Here is a 17,824-nt window from a genome sequence, read left to right on the forward strand (position 1 = left end):
CACTTTTTGCGAGGAAGGTGCAGGACAGAAGGAATAGCTTCTAGAACGTTCCATAGGCCAGATAGAGAAAGTAGCAGCTTCCCACTCGACGGAGGACCAATCACTCTCTTGCGAGGGCAACTGAACCGCGGATCAGATCTCTGTTGCCAAAACTCTGTGTGATATTCCAATTACTCTCCTGCCCCAGCTATACCTCCTAAGTAACAAAGACCGCTGTTCCATCGGGCCCTAACGGCCGTCAGGTTTGGGTTTGTGGATCGTGTCTGGACCCTTGCAGATCCTTCCGGTTTCTTCTGCGGGCCACAAATAGAACCTCCGTGATCTACTGTCCCGTGGGTCGTCCCTGGGATCTGCGTCGCGGAACCGTACCTGCGTCTGTCTAAATTCAGGCGCGGTGTTTGATTGGTCCGTTGGGTGCTATTTGTGTCCAGGGCCTCGTCAATGTGACAGTAGCGTTGCAATCTCGCGAGGAATCTCGCGAGGTGGGTGGCGATCACGAGGACCTAGCTCGTGAGTCATGGTAGCTGAAATAACCCACTTTATTTTCCTGGAAAACTGGACTCGGGTTTATTCTAGGTTTCCAACAAGGTCTAGAATTTGATTATCTACCAAAGGAAAACAACCGATACCCTGGATTTGGGAGTATGTGCATAGTGTCTGTACCGACAGTTAGCAGAAGTATTAGGGGAGGCAACATCAGTTGGTTGCGAGCAACAAAGAATAAGTACCGTTCGAGTAGCGCGAAACTAGAAATAAGCAGAGGATTGTAGTGGGATCAGTGGGAGGCACGTCCTATGGCCAACAGCCGGTACAATCGAATGTCACTGTCTGTCACAGTCTCCAACCCATTATTGCGGCATCTATTGAAGCACTTCAACCTTCATGAAAGAAACGGTGAACGTGGCTAGAACGGGCAGATGGAGAGTGCCACCGCGTTGAGCGATTTAATTGCAATTTCAATGATATGTAGAAATCAGATTTTTGCGGCATTACTTTCTGCTCAACAGGTGATGATAATGGTTCACCACGCTCAACGTACGATTTTGAGAGGAATGAGTCCAGGCTAGACTTGACTCTGTAGGCCACAAAGTCTCCAGATATCAGTTTATCAGTTCAACGTCGTTGCGATCGCTTCAACGCCTACCAACGAAGTAATTTTTCTCGCTACCAACTGCGCAACCGGTTCCTTGGTAGAGACGTAGCCGAAAAAATATAAAAGGAGCCCGATTCCCAGCCCAAAAAGAATCAGGACTTCGGTCCTCACACTCCGTTGTGTCATGGTGTCCCTCTCTTGCCTGCGGGCTTGAGAGTCTCCGTGGCCACGGCTGTCGCTGCCACGAGCCCAGTGATGTAAGACTTGCGCTCCCTCGCTGCCACGAGCCCCGCGAGTGTAAAAAGGTGCTTCGCAGGATAGGTCTGCGTGAACAACAATCCTCGCAGGGGGGCGCTGCGTTACCAAGTGAACTCCGCAGGGGGACGCTGTGATGACAAGTGAGACCCGCAGGAGACCGCTGCGTTAACAAGTTCTCTGCAGGAGACCGCTGCATTACCAAGTTCTCCGCAGCCTAGGCTCTGCGTTATCAACTGTGTCTCGCAGGACAGGCTCTGCGTCAACAACTGTGTCTCGCAGGACAGGCTCTGCGTCAACAACTGTGTCTCGCAGGATAGGCTCTGCGTTATCAACTGTGTCTCGCAGGATAGGTCTGCGTCAACAACAATCCTCGCAGGGGGGCGCTGCGTTACCAAGTGAACTCCGCAGGGGGACGCTGTGATGACAAGTGAGACCCGCAGGAGACCGCTGCGTTAACAAGTTCTCTGCAGGAGACCGCTGCATTACCAAGTTCTCCGCAGCCTAGGCTCTGCGTCAACAACTGTGTCTCGCAGGACAGGCTCTGCGTCAACAACTGTGTCTCGCAGGACAGGCTCTGCGTCAACAACTGTGTCTCGCAGGACAGGCTCTGCGTTATCAACTGTGTCTCGCAGGACAGGCTCTGCGTCAACAACTGTGTCTCGCAGGACAGGCTCTGCGTCAACAACTGTGTCTCGCAGGATAGGCTCTGCGTTATCAACTGTGTCTCGCAGGATAGGTCTGCGTCAACAACAATCCTCGCAGGGGGGCGCTGCGTTACCAAGTGAACTCCGCAGGGGGACGCTGTGATGACAAGTGAGACCCGCAGGAGACCGCTGCGTTAACAAGTTCTCTGCAGGAGACCGCTGCATTACCAAGTTCTCCGCAGCCTAGGTCCTGCGTCAACAAAGCGCCTCGCAGGGACATCTGCGACAACAAGAGTCTCCGCAGGGACATCTGCGACAACAAGAGTCTCCGCAGGGACATCTGCGACAACAAGAGTCTCCGCAGGGACATCTGCGACACCAAGAGTCTCCGCAGGGACATCTGCGACAACAAGAGTCTCCGCAGGGACATCTGCGACAACAAGAGTCTCCGCAGGGACATCTGCGACACCAAGAGTCTCCGCAGGGACATCTGCGACAACAAGAGTCTCCGCAGGGACATCTGCGACACCAAGAGTCTCCGCAGGGACATCTGCGACAACAAGAGTCTCCGCAGGGACATCTGCGACACCAAGAGTCTCCGCAGGGACATCTGCGACACCAAGAGTCTCCGCAGGGACATCTGCGACAACAAGCCACTCTAGCCCGTGCAGGCACCTCTTCGTGGTGCTAGGGACCAGTATTCGAGTGTTCCATGAGTATTCGGAGAAGCCAAGGCCTGCGCAACATCTTTATCGTCTGTTCATTGTTTGGATGAGTCGTTATTGGATACATAGGAGCCCTTATCAGAAATCTTTGCCAATTTAATGAACCAGAATCATAAAATAACGACTGAACCGTCTTCATTATCAAAGCACGTATTTCCCATCCTTTCCCTTAGTAGCTTGTGATCCAATAGCTTCCTCGCTACAATAGAAATTGGCATCTTTCATTCAGATTAGGCAAACAGAGATGAGTGTTGTCTTGAAATGCTTGTGGTGTTGAACCGCTGGTGTTGATGTGAGTGTTGGTGAGCGTGGTGGTGAGCGTGGTGGTGAGCGTGGTGGTGAGCGTGTTGATGAGCGTGTTGATGAGCGTGGTGGTGAGCGTGGTGGTGGGCGTGTTGGTGAGCGTGTTGGTGAGCGTGTTGATGTGACTGTTGATGTGTGTTGATGAGCGTGGTGGTGAGTGGTCGGGGCGGTGAAAAAGGTGGTCAACGTCTAGACCTGCCATCGGTCCATGCCACCCTCGGATTATGTAAGTTTCCTGAATAGGGGGTTCCACTTTTGGAAATCTATCACTTGTAACCTACCCCCAATAACCACTAGTATAGCAGATAATTGATCATAATAAAGCCAAATCCTAGTGTGTAGTATATCTAATATGTCGTGTTTATAATAAATTTACTAATGGGTTGGTAGGCATTATATTGTGAGTGGTTCTGTAGGTTCAGCATGTTTTGTTGTCACATATATATTTACGCGCATCACAATTTCTATGCATTTCGGATCACACTTTCAATTTCACTTAGACTCGATAGTCCATTGCTTTTACTAGGTTTGGTTATAGCTGAACACATCCATTGTATACCTTTCTACTCAAATAACCTGAATAGCACTATGGGACATATGCGTGCGTGGCTAAACATTATAAAATTATAAAATTTCATGTGACTAAAGTGCTTATTAGTAAACGACACATGGGCCCATTAAATGACACGGGGCTACGGTTAACCGCCCGCCCATAGGCAGGGGTGAAATAACTCAGTGCGAATCCACGGGCCTCATGGCCCGTGGCGAGGTCTATCAATGTCTCACCGACGTAGTACGGAGGTTTTCATGCCATCTCACCCACATGGATAAATGTATCAACCACTATAGATTCTATCTCGTAAGCGAAAATTCTAGTCCCACTCTGATCACTCGGTGAAGTTGGCATACAGCCTCAATCCGATAGGGATAGTAGACCCACTGGTTCGACTATGGCCAAGCAATATGCCCAATACTCACGTGTAGAAGCATGTGATGAGGTGCCAAACGATTGACTTGAGTAAAACCAGCCATGCGGTAGGCTTTGTGCCCTGCGAAGTCAAAGTCATCACTTCAGGCGGCGATTGAGGCACTCGACCTTACCCCAATTCAGCTCTTATATCATAGAGAGCGCAAGAATCAAAGTAATTTTACCGCAGAGACAACCATGTTGCTGAGAGACTGGACAAGAAAGCAATCAAGAATACCCGGTTGGCTCCTACTATGCCTCGGCAAGGACGGATCATATTTCAACCAATCCCGGATCGAAGTGACGGCAATTGCTTTTTGGGAAGTGGTGTCCCAAGTTAATGCAATCAACCATGTTCTGCTGATAAGGGAACACGGTTGAAACCCGATTGAAACCCGATTGGGTTCCAGTAGTGCCGTCTGAAACGAATTTCCGTTGGGTGATATCCCCGCAGGAGTGCTAGTTCGCTCGTAGTCGTAGTAGACAATCCGGCCATGCTTCCAAAAGCAACCATCACATGAGCGTTGATTGACGGTGGAAAGTTTGCTCCAGGATCTAGGGGCTAGTCCAAGAGGTCTTATAAACATTCTGATTCGATATTGTTTCGGACACCAAAGACTTTACAGTGGCTGCCTGGCCGAACAGTAACATGCCCACGTGTCCTCCGCAGCGCGGTGGGCTCGACGAATATATGATTTATTCTCAAAAAAACCGTCGAAATAGGGGGGCGTAGGGAATCCGGATTTCCTGACAAGTGCGTGATATGTTAGCAGACGATATGAACGGATAAAGGATACGCGCGGTCGACTTGACTAACCTGAAGCTGCAGTGACATCCAGGTTAAATGGTCTTTGCAGGTAGTGCTTCGGCTTGGATAGGAAATGGGTGCATAAGAACCTACTGGGCACACCACAGCATTTTTGACAGCCCTCATGATGCAGCTTCCTGTATGCCCGAGGTGATTCTTGGGTAGTGAGCTCTCATTGGCTTGCCTGTGCCCCGGTTACCCTCTCGGTTTGTACCTGAGATGAGCAATGTCAGATTGTAGGCGAAGAATGAGAAGACTTTGCGTCTCCTTCCCCTTGTAGGTGGACCTGTGCTAACAGCCTGATTGTCTGCGGAGGTACGCTCGTCGGCCAGGAAGCAGGGCAGAACTTCAGCATTCCTGTGCTTTTTTTTCCAGGCCTGGGAAGCCACCAAATGTCATCCGAAGGCAACGAGGATCACGCATTCGATACCAGCAGACTACGCCACTTGAAGATATTTGAAAGGTTGCATGCTTAGCCACAGGTATGATTCGGGTAGTGGTATAGGCTGATCGGAGTTCAGGAGTTGTATCATGTAGACAAATCGAAGAATGACCCGATATGCAGAATCAATAGGGAGAAAGAGGCCGAGGTGCGCGATACGAACCTTCTGTGACTCATCGTCGATAGTATTCATGTGGAAGGGACAGAGAGCATGCAATCGTGTTTGTATAGGGGAGCTCGAGCGAACAAGAGATTTGTTCGCGTGGCATTCGACTGGAGTGACAGAAATGAGGGTGTTCTCCTGTTGTACGATCCGAGTCAGCAAGGATTGACCTAGTTGGACGAATTGCCGTAGCGTACCAGTTCATGGAAATTCCAAAATGCGCTTGAGACGGGACAATCAGTTTGCGCAATGATTATATCGGCTTCACAACTAGATCACTTACAACTCTCTGCAATGCAGTCACCAGCCATGCCACGTCGCATTCAAGCTCATCGCAATCTGCACTCGCTTCAAAAAAGCTGTGCTGAAGTGCACAAGGCAATTTGTTGGGACAGTAAACGCGTGTTACGAACCCATCCGCGATAAACATTGCACTTCCATGGCGGATGAACGCGTCGCGATGCCAGAGGTTCAGGACCACAATAGTGCGAAGGCGGTGGGGACGAGGGCGGAAGACGCGATGGAGCACGCTCGTCGGCCGCCACCTAGGTCTTATCCTCGATCTGGCGGAATATGCCACTCGCCACAGTATATTTCACCGTCGATGATGGGGTGCTCCTATAATAGCGTGAAGGTGTCAGTGGTGTCGTGATTTTGGGCACAAGGCTTGGTATATTCAATCGGACCGGCGCAGCTGAAGACGCGATAACTCACTATCAGGAAGGACGGACGCCTCAAGCTTCGATGCGACTAAAGCTTGCACTTGAATTTCCGCACCCTGTTGTTGACTCGCTATCTTGGTTTGCGATCTTCCACCTAGGACATGCTGCATTGTTCGAAGCGACGGGGCTAGGAATAGTGTGTAAGCCATGGCTTTGCGTGGAGCACTGACGGCAGTGCAGGGTTATCAGGGCCACTCTGGTGAGCTCCCAAAGGTTCACTGTCAATTATTAGCCAGTAGACCAGCGTGGAATTCCCATAACTTATATTTTCTGATGGTCAAGACCAGGGATGAAGAGTGGCCCTTGCTCTGGTGCATTGTGCTTGAACGTCGACGGATCTGGCTGTCCCGCGCCTTTCGGGTCAGTGCAGTTTCAAGGATCCGTGGGCCCATATACCTACAGTGTGAGCAGTTGCACTTCAAATCTGTGGTCAACCAGAGCCGCGACAGTAGACCAGCTCGCTATAGCAGAGACGTCTTCGCATAGACGCCTTGGCTAGCTAATCCAGATCTCGTATCTCCGATCGGCTGGCGTAAATGGGAGTGAATCTGCTTGGAACCACGTCTCTTACAATACAGGATTCGTTTGATTTGCCGGTCCACGATGTGTACTATAAATGTCAGCACGGTATAAATTCCAGTACTCGATCAAAGGGGGAACTTATCGAGTGCGCCAGACACAAGCCTGCTCGACTTTGCAGAATCAAGTGGATAAATAGTAGAGCAATTGCAGGGGTAGAGGACGTATTTATAGGCTTCTCGGCTTCTGTCACTCACCGACCTGGTTGGAAGTGTTGAAGGACACATTTCTTAATTGAGCCCTGTTGAAACCCACGTCTTCTTTTACCGCAACTATTTGCAGCGACATTCTTGATGCCTTTAGATGCCTAGCGAGAGAGGCGAGTAAGAGTGGTGCTGAGAGAAAGGGACGCTGAGTCGGTCAAGCAACGTTGGCTAACTGTTGAATCCTTCACGTCCCTCTTAAATGAGGCTTGGTGGGAGATATTCAATCCGCAATGACAGGAACGTATTCGCATATTTCTTGTCCTAGTCACCTCATATGTCATATGTTGGCGACTCAACGTTGGATCGCCGGAAACTCCTACAATTCCATCCCTAGGAATCATGGACCTTTGTTTCTGGCCTCGCTTGAGTGTTGTGTTGGTTTGTGTTGAGCTGTGGGTCTGTCCGCCTAGACTGCAGAAAGCGAGGTCACACACAGTAGGATGTGCGGTTGCTCAACCCATCAACCCGTTGAAGCTTGGCCAAACGTTGTCAACACTCAATTTTCGAAGTTGTGAACAACCCTCGAAGATACATTTCTTTTCTTTTCTTTTCTTTTTCGTTTCTTTCCGAACTTATTTTTTGGTGACTCTAAGGTCTATAATGCTGTTTGCCGAGTTTCTGAGGCTTCCAACGAGAGTGGAAGAGGCGTCTAGTTGAGGTATCTCTCACGTCAATGGGCGTTCATATCTGGCCCTCAACATCGTCAGGCTGGATCAGTTTTCCCGGCCAACCCGTTGACATTCCTCTCAAATTTACTACCCAGCGCCCGTTGAAAATAAAAGCAAATTCTATTCAGAAGCTGACTTGACTGCGTTGATTGACTATGTGGTGACCGTAAAACCCAGTCCATAGCCACCTGTGTCTGCATAGTCTATAAGAGATACCAAGGCTTGTCGGAAACAGTACTATCCGGATCCTTGACTTTCTCCTGTGGACAAAATGGACTCCTCAAACAGCTCGCCAGACCAGGAAAAGCAAGGAGAACAGCAGCCCAATAAATTGCCGATCCTTAATGAAAAGGACCATAATCTAGAACTTTCAGATCATGTCCCTCCTTTGGTAAGTGAAACCCTTCGGCTTCGAATCCTTTGGCTGACCATCGTAGCCCTCCCCTTCGCAACACGAAGAAGTAACAAGACATACTTTGGCGACGGAGCCATTTCAACCCATCTTGAAGGTGCTAGCAGACCTCGAACGTGATGATCCCAAGTTTGCCTTTCTAGCAACCCGACTTGTTGGTCTCTATCGACGTCTATGGGGGTCGTGTGTGTCCAAGCATATCGATGACCAGAAGCTAGAGCAGAGCAATCAGAACTTGAAGGAGGCTGGCACATACCTGGGAAAAGAGAGGGACGGACTTCAGCTTCACCACGACAAGCAGCTAGCTCGACTGCGATTTTTTGGACAGGCATTGGAATCATCTCGCGAACGACTGATCAGCCTACTCGATGACTGGAACTACCCCTACAGTCCCAATTTGGCCGGGTTGACGGATGTCGCAAGAGAAGAGTAAGGAATTGCCTATTTCGGGTTCCCCTGTCCTATATTGACAACATAGAAATACTACAAGCGGCGATGTAGTGCAAGGGGAATTACACCGCATGCAAAGCAGGTTATATATCCCCGAGACCTTTAACAAGAAGGGCACCAAATAGTCATTATTCATTATCGTGGTCTTTACTGAAATGAGTATACGAACAACCCCGCTTGATTCAGATCAATCTCACACGTAATTACTCGATATATTATGTACGAAAAACCGTGGGTCCAGGGATAGCGTCGGGGGAAGCCTAGTCAACAGAGAATGTCGAGGGACTCGAATATGGTAGAGATTCCGTACGAGGCCAAAGGGACAGTCGGAAGCTAGTGCCGGTTGCACGGACAGCATGCCAGGTGATTGTGTCTAGTAGCCGTCTGCGTATCCGATAGAGATTCCCCATGGCCGTTTCAACCCGTGGCAGGAAGAACAGATCCTCTCCTACAGTCTCACCAGATATCCGGTCAAATCGCACAAACCGAAATTCTATCCAGTGCACCTCTTTAGGGAAAAGGAGCGCTGACATGTGGAGGAAAATGTCGTTAGCCCGAGTAGAGTTGGTCAGAGGATCTGGACCTGTCCACTTGAACCCGGACAGACTGCCGAGATTGGGATAGAAAATGCATTCGATCAAGGAAGGCTCTTGACTTTCGTATTCTGCAGGGTCGTCTTTGCCAAAAGAATCCTGCCACAGATCATTGGGATCAGTAGCGAGACAGGGAGGCGGTGTCGGTATGCCAGAAGATTCATACAAGATAGCGTGAAGGTCGAGATCCAAATCGTGGTCTACTAACATTAGTGCAAGATATTATCAAGGCAACGGGAACAGACCATTGTTGTTCAGTTCGTTCATTTCTGTTATAAGACGAAAATACCCAAGTGTATAAAGATTTAACGTGGGCTGGGAGGGATGGAAAGCTGGAGACTGAGCAGTTTTTATTCCTCTCTTATTACACAGAATGAGGACAAACTAGGGGAATTTATAACCACATGCTAAGTTATCGAATGCGTTGAATGTATCAACAGCGTGCACCGTTGGCCCCCGTCACCAACCCAACGAAAGTTCACTAGCAGTATAGGCCTTATCTATCCTTAGGGACAGCACAAATAGATAGCGAAAAACCAAATGTCATTCATCCTGCCCGTAAACGCTCTACCACATGAAGTCTTTGTCAAGGCTCAGGCTCATCGACAGAGTAGGCTTGAAGATCGCTCGCTTCTAAGGCTGAAACAACGCCATTACAAAGAGCCTGAACCGCTCGTTTGCGTCCCCACAATACTGAAGCTTGCACATTGCAGAGCTGTAGAAGGAAATCGCTATCGCTTGCTAGCAAGTTATTTGACGCTTGAAGCTGTCGCTGCTCCTCCTCGAGTGTATTTTCTGGGACGATTTGACGACGTAGCATTCCCATGGGCAAAAGTACAATTCGAGCAATTTGAGGGCTGGTGTAGCGAGGGAGTCATTGAGGTTTAATACTTTCATGAACTCCGCCGTAAGGGTACCGCGTGTTCTCACTGGGATCTATTCAGTATTAGTGGGGGTTTTCATTCTCTGCCGTGGGGGAATATGACCAACCTTGGGTTCGATGGTTGTGCCGTTTGTGACTTGCTGTGGTTGGTTTTCCAACTTGGGTTTATCTTCTGGAGCGTGAGATACTCGGCACTGTCTCTTGGCCGGCCGATCAACGGGGGAAGGCGAAGTGGGATGGTCCATTTTGGTCATCAAGATGAATTGGATCAGAAATTATGCTCGAGGGGCATTTATAGCTGACAATTCACGTGAGGCTGCTGTTATTTCTACCAGTGCTTCCTCACCTAGGGTCGACCGCAATTTTGAAGCCAGCGAACAGTTAGCTCAACCGCTGACGCTCGATCTCACCACCTGCTGAGAGCAAACTGCTCAGGAATAAGCGGGATTAAATCGCATCTACAGCATTGACACAAACTAATGCAAAGACTGTCTCATAATGGTAGTCTGCAAGTGTACTTCCGATGCGTGGATGCTATAAATTACTTGCAAATCATCGAAGCTTTGCCGTGACTGCAAACCATTCGAAGTGCGGAAGTGCAGATAATTTGATTCCCAATTGTTGTAGTTCAGAGGTATTGTTTGTTTTTTTTTTTATTATTTCAGAGGGATACGTGAGCCTATATATACAACAATGAGCCAAGTTGATTTCCAATCAACTTGGTCGTCTGTATAGACACTTCGGAGCTAATTCCGACGGAGCGGCTTGGTTCCTGATCTGCACCAGCCTCATATCACAACACCAATGGTGATGTCAACAGGCGCTGGGAACAGCCATCTCGTATCACATCACCAGAGCTACCTGAAGTAGATGTCGCTAGCCCTTACAAACGATCAAATATTCTCCTCGGAGACCGTTTCAACAACTTTTTAGTAGTGTTGTCGTCGCAAATTCTGCTTCGAATGGCCTTGTGGATGCAATAGTCCTTCGCTAGATCCAGGGATCTCCTCAAACTGAAGTGTGTCAGTCTGGGATTGGCCACAAGTGCATCAACAATCGAGAAATGTCCACCCCTGACCGCCAACATCAATGGATCCTCGAACCATTGATTCCTCAGGTTGTCATCAATTCGGCCATGGCGTAGTATTTCCCGGACCATCTCCAGGTCACCGCCACGGGCAGCAATGCAGAGAGCAGTGTCATGGGTTGCGACCGTGCTTTCATTAACATTCAGACGTGCGCCTTGCTGTACTAAGAGCCTTACCACATCGAGATGACCATGTGAAACCGCTCGACAAATGGGCGGATCTATTAAACCCCTTCCATTGATCTCCACGCCCCCCATACTCAGTAAACAAGCAACTGTCTTCACGTGTCCGTGATATGCAGCAACGGAAATTGGAGAGTGGCCTGCAACGCAGAGATTCAGAGCAATCCCTGGCACTGCAAGCAGCCGTCGTAAAAGTATAGTATCCAATCTCGTTGCGGCATGGTGTAAAGATGTAGACGGGGCCTCAAGTTCCCCACGGCCTCCAACGAAATTAACGTCGATGTCTTTCTCCGCCAAGAGCCTTTCGGTTATCTCGTCGCATGACGAGTAAGTAGACAGCCAAAGTGGCGTATTGCCATCTTTGTCTTTGCAGTTCACGTTGGCAAGGGGGTGGCCCAGGATCAAATCGACCACTTCCAGGCGTCTGCTTTGAACGGCGAGATGGAGCGGCGTATAGCCTTTCCGATCCTGAATGTCCAAGTTCAGACCTTCTTGTCTAAGACGCCACTTGACAGCATCTATCGACCCATGCAACACTGCCTCATGAAGAGGTAGCTCGGAATCCTGAGCATTTCGGGCACCTAAACAAACTTCACAGTCGGGGCCATTGATAAACATTATTTTCATGACGGGTCTATTGATTCGACATGCCCAAGACCACGCCGACTGGCCTGAATCATCTTCCAAGTTAGGGTCGCTGCCACTTAAAAGTAGCAGTTGCACGAATCCTATTCTTCCTGCGAAGACTGCTAGGTGAAGCGCCGTTCGCCCGTGTTTGTGTTTAATGTCCGCACTGGCGGCGCGGTGCTCTAGCGCGCTCTTGACAATGGAGGAACTCCCGTAGTGGATAGCATATGACAGGGCGCTGTCGCGCGCTTGATTTTGGATGTTGATATCTAGATCTCGATGACTGAGCAGCAGTTCCCACACAGCAGCGGAAGAGTATTTCAACGCCCGCATCAAAGGAGTTTTGCCTCGGTAAAATGCATTGATGTTGGCGTTGTGCTGGAGCAAAGCATCCGCAAGGCCAACGTTGTCGTATTTGACGGCCAAGTGCAACAGATTGCTGTTCTGAAATCTGATGTTGTATTTCCAGGTGCTGGGCTGCAGTCCAAAATCAAGGTCTTTGCATGATTTGGCGAGGGCGAATAATGCACTGCCATCCAAATGCGACACGATCCACAGCAAAAGCTCGTTGGGCAGGTCTCTGATGTTTGGCTGTAATTTGTTAGCTCATCCGCAACTTCAGTAAGAAAGAATTGGAACTGACCATAGTGGAACAGCAGATTAGAACTAGGAATCAAATAAATTGTAGATGAGGGTGAGGTGTGGGGTGTGAAAGTTGGACGTGGAGAGGTCCTTATATACTTGCCTCAGCTAAATTCCGCGGTCACCTAGGGTGTAGCCCGTCACCGCTGAGAGGTGCCTAGCAATCACGCGGCAGCGTCAAATTCTTGACAACAATGTTTAGGCGGGTGAAAGAATCCTTGGACTCTAGCTCCTGGGAACACCAAAGCTGTTCCTGGTAGTTGTCGATGGCCCTAGGAACCGAATCTAGTCTCTACATGCCCACACCTCGGATCTAGCGCCATAGGCGTCGAAGCAAATAACAATCTAACACGCACTTCAAAACTTCCATAGGCAACCCAGAATTAACCTAGCATTTGTCGACTTTGCTGCGTCCCGCCGCAGCCAACCTGTTCGCCAATGCATGGTCACCGCAGTCTACAGCTACAAGTGCAGCTGATTTGAGCAGCAGTGATGTGGAATGATATCCCTTCTCGCAGGCCACTGATCGGCCTATACCGGCGCATACTGCATCGAAATGCATTCTTCGACGTACTGTTTCGAGGAAGGCGTTGCATGCCAGCAGCCACGCAGCCACGCAGCCATGTAGGTAAGGAGGCTACGGCGATGGCATATAAAGCTGACGAGGGAACACTGCGGAGATTGCCCAACATCAACTCCCATCCAAAGTATTTTCTGCCTTTAAAGACAATCTCAATGACTACCATGCCTTGGAACCCATTTGCTGTCTGTGGGATCCCTCACGGTGGTCCTGTGTCCTGTTGCGGGGTGACGAAGAAAGGCCAGCCGTGCAAAAACTCTGTCAAATTTCAAGACACCAAGATCGGCCATGAAAGGTTGACCACTCTCGCCAGAGAGCCGTTTGACTTGTCAACTTTGCAGTCAAAGCTATGTGATATTGCTAGAGTCTTCCTCTGCGCGAGATGGCACCGTCAACGGCAGGCCGACCAAGTTGGCCAGCGGTGGTATGAAGCAGCCATCCGCAACCAGGCGCGAGTGCCGCATGGCTCTAGAGTTGCCGCTCCATCCATTGCGCATCCGGGCCAGCGTCAGATGTCGTCAGTGCCCAGGAGTCGCCCTGCATCAGGCAACACCGACGGGTCACCTCACGGGCTCAGACAAGACCCACCGGTGCGGCTGTCAACCAACCCCGAGCCAGTGCAACCATTCAATCCATTTGTGACTTCCACAATACTGCGGACAAACAGTGTTCCATGGCATGTTTCGCTGGCTCAACCAGCGATCCTGACATCGGTCGCTAACGTCTGGGCTGGCGTCCAAAGCTTGACGCTCAAGGATCTCACCCTGAGCGACGAGTTCGACGACATACACTGTGTATTTTGTCTGGCCGAGGATGATGACCTTGCAAATGAGAGTGTGATCTTGCGCTGTCAGTGCAAGGCGCTTTCCCACCTGGCCTGCGCGGAAGAGTGGCTGGAAAAACGAAGTACGGGTTTTGGGACGTCATGCTGTGTATGGTAAGTAGGGCTGGTTCCAGTTATGCAATACCCAAAATGCTGATTAATACAGTCGAAATGAAGGGCCTTTAGACGCCTTGGTTCGCCCAATACGAGTCCAATCGTCGGATGCTGAGACACGTCATATCCACACGGCAAGTGAATCATCTGCCGAGAGAGAACTTGCCACTATCAGGAATTCATCACCGAATGACCCGAGTCGGAGTCAGCTGCGACAGCGCTCAGTGGGACCCCAAGGGAGATCAGTCGAGCGGAGTGTGGAGAATGGCCCCCGTCGCTCGGCTAGGCTAGGAGCTCATCTACCACGAGGCCCTTCTACGTCTGCACCACCCCGCCGGTCAGCACGACTAAACTCCACTCGAAGGTGATCTTAGTTTACAGCGGAGGTGTGACGGGAATGAGAAATTAGCGAAGCGACTGTCAATCACGCGTGAAGACACGTGACCAGACGCACCGCATTCGGCCCAGCAACATAGAGCATAGCCGTGGTATGGAGTTTTAGAGCAAGTTTAGAAATGATGCAAATAAAGTTCTGGATGTTCAAACTCGCAGAGCACCAAAACTAAAACCACGCGACCTTTTCATCTTTGCAAGTACTAGATGCCAATGCACCCCCAAGAACTGTTGGCAGTTTCGCTTAATTTTAGATATTTTTTAGATCGAAACCATATTCATACCTAACGGTGGTGGCCAAAGAACTGTAGACATGGATTCATGGATTTATCTCAGTGGTGCGTGTCACGTCAAGACGGAGATTGTTGACAGAAGAAAACACATCTCGGGTCGGCGAGGGACTCTGGCAATCTCCTATGCTGGTTAGGTTGACTCTGCGAATCAATATCTCGAACCTGGAAAACTCAAAGCATTTCTAGGAGCTGTCTATCCCCTTGTCAGGGATATACATGAAGCATACAGGATGTTTGGAGAAATGATCTGCGGGACCCACATGGTGCATATGGGTTCCCCTGAACGCGAGGAAGCCTGTTCCTTTTGCTTCCTCGCACTACGTCTTGTATCTAGAGTCGACTATAGCTTTCTTTGATATTAACTATTTATCTACGTATACGTGAGATCCCCACAGCTTCATGTATATCCCTGAGGTCGTGGATGTTGTAGTTCAGAGGTATGAATTGTCTTATTATTTCAGAGGGATACATGAGCCTATATATACAACAATTAGCCAAGTTGATTCCAATCAACTTGGTCGTCTGTATAGACACTTCGGGGCTAATTCCGACAGTGCGGCTTGGTTCCTGATCTGCACCAGCCTCATATCACAACAGTGGAAAGCTCTCACAAGACACCCTCACCAGACCTGCGCACACCTGAGACATTCGACCACTCCCAGAAGGATAAGCCATAGCCCCAGGAACCGCACTTGAGGTTCCAGGGGTTGGTGAAGCTGCTAACAGGAACATGACTTTAATTCCTCGAAGTGGGGGTAAAAGGCCCCAGAAGCTACGTCGGGCTTCCTGGGGTCTATTTGACTCCTAGAAGCTGCTTATATGCTCCCAGAAACCGCACTAAAGGTTCCGGGAGCGAGAGAATTCCCAGGGTCAAGACGTGCGTTTTCGGGGCCGGCAGGGCTGTCAACAGGAACTTAGCTGGCTTTGTGAGAGTGGGAATGGAGAGTGTACAAGTTATGTACGATTTCCTGGGGCTATGTCATCTTTGGGCAGCTAGCACGTTTCTATGATTGGCTTTTGATGCCTACGTGCCAACCGAGGTTGATGGATATTTATGCAGAGCACATCGTCAGCCATCACCTGTGTTTTACATCAAGCCACTCAGAATACTGCTCCAAGGTATGAACATGCTTTGATTCCAATTAGAAAATTCAACACCTAAACCATCTCAGCAACTATGCAGTGAAGCCCTTTCCTTCTCATGACCCTCCGCGTCGCACCTCTCTGATTCTTCTTGGCTTCCACTCCCCTAAATCCTTGAAAATCATCATGAAAAATTGCTGCTGTTTTTATTCCTAATACTTGCTGCCTCTCCGTCACAGCCCTACCATAGTAGGCTGTTGGACCCGCCTCTTTGACTGTTTTGTAGCTCGGTCCGTGTTCTCTGCTAGTGCCCTCGTAAGCCGCATACGGCAAAACGCACGAGGGACATAATGATCACTAGAGATCCGAAAGCGGCCTGGCCAACGGATCCATAATACATAATCTTGTAATATGGAATGTGGCTCCTGTCAAAAAACTGGAAAGATGTTTGAAACCGTGGACGCGGCTGGCAACCCAGCCCCCTAATGAGAGAACGATCATGCTCACGACGATTTGAATGCACCCGTAGTAAAACCGAGCGGCGCAGTTCTCTTGTAGCCACTTTGGGTAGGCCACAAGAACAAACCCGAAGATGGAAAACAGGGCTGAGACCAGGGCCGCAATCACCATGCCGTCGACGACGTCGTCTATGAGGTTTGAAACGTTAGGTCCAAAATAGAGTCGCTCAGCGTCACGAGGTCGGATCTTGCACGGTCTCGCAGGACGACCGCAAAGTGTACAGTGGCCGAGCTGAGACTGGCAAGGGCTAGCCAAGTGACGGTAAGGGAAATAATGATGAGGCGCATTCGAATCATGGCGGTGGCAGTTGGAGAGATTTTGCGCCCGCAAGAACAGATTTATTGAGTGTAAAGAATTGAGGCAGGTGTCGCTCAAGGGAACAAAGTAAAGAGCCGGAGGTAGAAAGATGAAGCAGGTCATTATCCCCGGGTACTGTAAAGTTTATGTGCTACGTGATATTCACGTAAATGCTGCCTTAACAAAGGATGGCCCAGCAGATAGTGAGCCGTGCCAGGTGCCATTTTCATGCTTTGCTGCATCAGTGGTAATCCTTATAGGCGCCTCCTCGGTAAGACTGTTTCAAGTAGAAGCACTATTTCTATCCTTGAAAGCGTCGGCCACGGAAACCGCCTCCGGTACTTGGTAGTAAAGCAGCTCTAGGAATCACTTGTGTATTCCTAGGATTTACAGTCCTGTGAAACGGGCCAGTATATTATCATCTCCAGGGCGGGTGATGGATTGTGCATAAAATATTTCAAGCCATATAGAGTTTGCCTTTGTGTTTTTGCGATACCTCACCTTGCTCTACTCGAGGAACATATTCTTTGCTGTTGATCAACAAACTACCGAAAACTTCCACAGGAAGACAAATCCCACTATTTTTTGTCGTTACTGTTGAGCTTACTTTATTTTTTTGCCAGCTAGCTTAAGACCTGCTTCCAACAATAAGGCAACCCTTCCGGTTCGTTGAATCAAGGCAGCCGATCAAGAACCGATCTTGAACTGGAATTAAACCAAACCCCGCTAGTGAGTAGTTAACTAACATAACTCAAGTAGATATTTTCTATGGGCGTAAAACACACATGCTGTTGGTGTTCGGTGGATTCCATGTTCAACGTTGATGTAAACGTTGACATCAACTTTCTGACACCAATCATCACCCGTGCATTGCCAAAGGTGGCTATCTGAGAATACTCAGCAAATGCATCGAATGTATCAGCACGATATTACCAGACTATCGTGGACGAGGCCAAAGGCCCTGATGCTCCTGGAAGCACAAACAAGACTCCGCTAGTCGTCCTTTTACTGTGGCTTTTCGTGCGGCTGAATCATGATGCAATAACAGCCCCCGAGGTATAGGAAATGCATCTCCCTTCCGCATGTTTCTATCCATGACCAACTCCAGTCTGGCAGCCAGGTTGCTCCCGGGAATGCGCTTCCAATCAATTGGTGGTTCGGGCAGCACGTGGATACGGCAACTGGATTGAAACATCGTTGATTCGATGTCGCAGTGGTCTACGTACTGTGATTGAGGCAACCAATCAACGTTAGCAGTCCTCCTGGG

General features: G+C 49.4%; 1 protein-coding gene across 1 annotated transcript; it reads left to right on the forward strand.

The window, feature by feature from the left end:
- Positions 1-13,199: 13,199 nt before the first annotated feature.
- N7489_004903 (uncharacterized protein) lies at positions 13,200-14,340 on the forward strand (the record flags this gene model as incomplete). The annotated part of the gene is made up of 2 exons (XM_056710655.1): positions 13,200-13,972; positions 14,025-14,340. The coding sequence occupies 2 exons, from the start codon at positions 13,200-13,202 to the stop codon at positions 14,338-14,340; spliced, it is 1,089 nt and encodes a 362-aa protein (XP_056569076.1).
- Between the last annotated feature and the right edge of the window lie 3,484 nt (positions 14,341-17,824).

This window comes from Penicillium chrysogenum, assembly GCF_028827035.1.
Source record: "Penicillium chrysogenum strain IBT 35668 chromosome Unknown utg000002l_segment0_segment0, whole genome shotgun sequence".
In the NCBI taxonomy this organism is placed as follows: Eukaryota; Fungi; Ascomycota; class Eurotiomycetes; order Eurotiales; family Aspergillaceae; genus Penicillium; species Penicillium chrysogenum.